This window comes from Lottia gigantea (assembly GCF_000327385.1).
Source record: "Lottia gigantea unplaced genomic scaffold LOTGIsca_584, whole genome shotgun sequence".
NCBI classification, from domain to species: domain Eukaryota; kingdom Metazoa; phylum Mollusca; class Gastropoda; family Lottiidae; genus Lottia; species Lottia gigantea.
Window position 1 is genome coordinate 3,109 of NW_008709996.1, and position 1,214 is coordinate 4,322.

Here is a 1,214-nt window from a genome sequence, read left to right on the forward strand (position 1 = left end):
GGCATAATATCTTTGAAGAATGGAAGGTAATGTCAAAAATTTTAAACATTATTTTTGCTCTTCTGCACTGTCTTGCTTATCATCATATCCTAGAAAATGAAGCACCATGATTGCAACTCAAAATTCATAAAAGATATTGTTATAATAGACAAGTTTTGTAAAAAGAACTTATTGAACACTTGTGTAGATTTTTAGTGCTGATCTCGAACACAAAATAGAGCCTGCTACACTGGCCTACTATTACTTAAATATTAGGCCAGTCATTGGCTTATAAAAGACTGGGTTCTTTCTGTGTTAATAGACGTATCAGTCCTTTTTCTAAGTTGCATCCCTTTGTCCTACTCAATAATTTAATTGGTCAATTATTTTAAAATCTTTTCAAACTTTGTGGTTTTTGCACCAACCTTCATGCACAATAGTTATTGTTTAACTAATTTGGGTATATGTACGCCTTCTCATATTTTTCTCACTTGTTTCATACTGTTTGAATTTATTGGGGTTTGGCTTTCAGCACGACTCATAAGGGTTTCTAACCTGAAATACATGTTATTTTGACTTTTACAAATACTATTTTTATCATGCAGTTTAGTTATTATTCATTTCTTTGGTTTATGATAAAAGCAATCACTTCTCTATGATGTTTTTTATTCACTCGTTCGATTTATTCAGTATTGCATTTTGTTTTTTTAGGTGGTCAACTTCCTAAGATAGCTTTCAGCATGGAGCTTATGAAATGGTTGTATAGAGGCTGTTTGTAGAAATTCATTATTCTGTCAAATCTTTCTGTGACATTTTGAAGGCAAGAGCTTCCAAACATGACAGACAGTACATGAATTTCCAGGTAAGCTCACAAGCATAAATTTCAATTGGTCCAATTGTAGATCCCCACTAATGTACTACATTAATAGGGATATTCCAACATTCAGATAGCCTTCCTCATGAGTTATATTTTATGCCTAACAAGCTTTCACTTTTATGTTTCATCTGCATTTGTTTCTCTTATTGTTTATGTTGCAGAACAATCTGATTAAGATTATGCCATTGTCTAATATTACATTTCTTTTCGATGAGAACGTATCTTCAAACATGATACTATCAGATGTTACTGTCTGTGAAAAAACGAAACTAAGTAACATATATTTTATTTGTTTAATTTAGGTTCAAAACATTTACAAGATACTTTTGAAGAGTTCGATATTTCATCTATCAGTTAA

At 31.2% G+C, this 1,214-nt stretch overlaps 1 protein-coding gene across 1 annotated transcript in view; it reads right to left on the bottom strand.

The window, feature by feature from the left end:
- Window positions 1-455: 455 nt before the first annotated feature.
- LOTGIDRAFT_175953 (hypothetical protein) overlaps window positions 456-1,214 on the bottom strand; it is a gene marked incomplete at both ends in the record, with an annotated part of 4,373 nt that continues 3,614 nt past the window's right edge. The window contains one exon of the mRNA XM_009063576.1: window positions 456-534. Within this exon, the coding sequence (XP_009061824.1) occupies window positions 456-534 (79 nt within the window). The remainder of the gene's footprint in view (window positions 535-1,214) is intronic.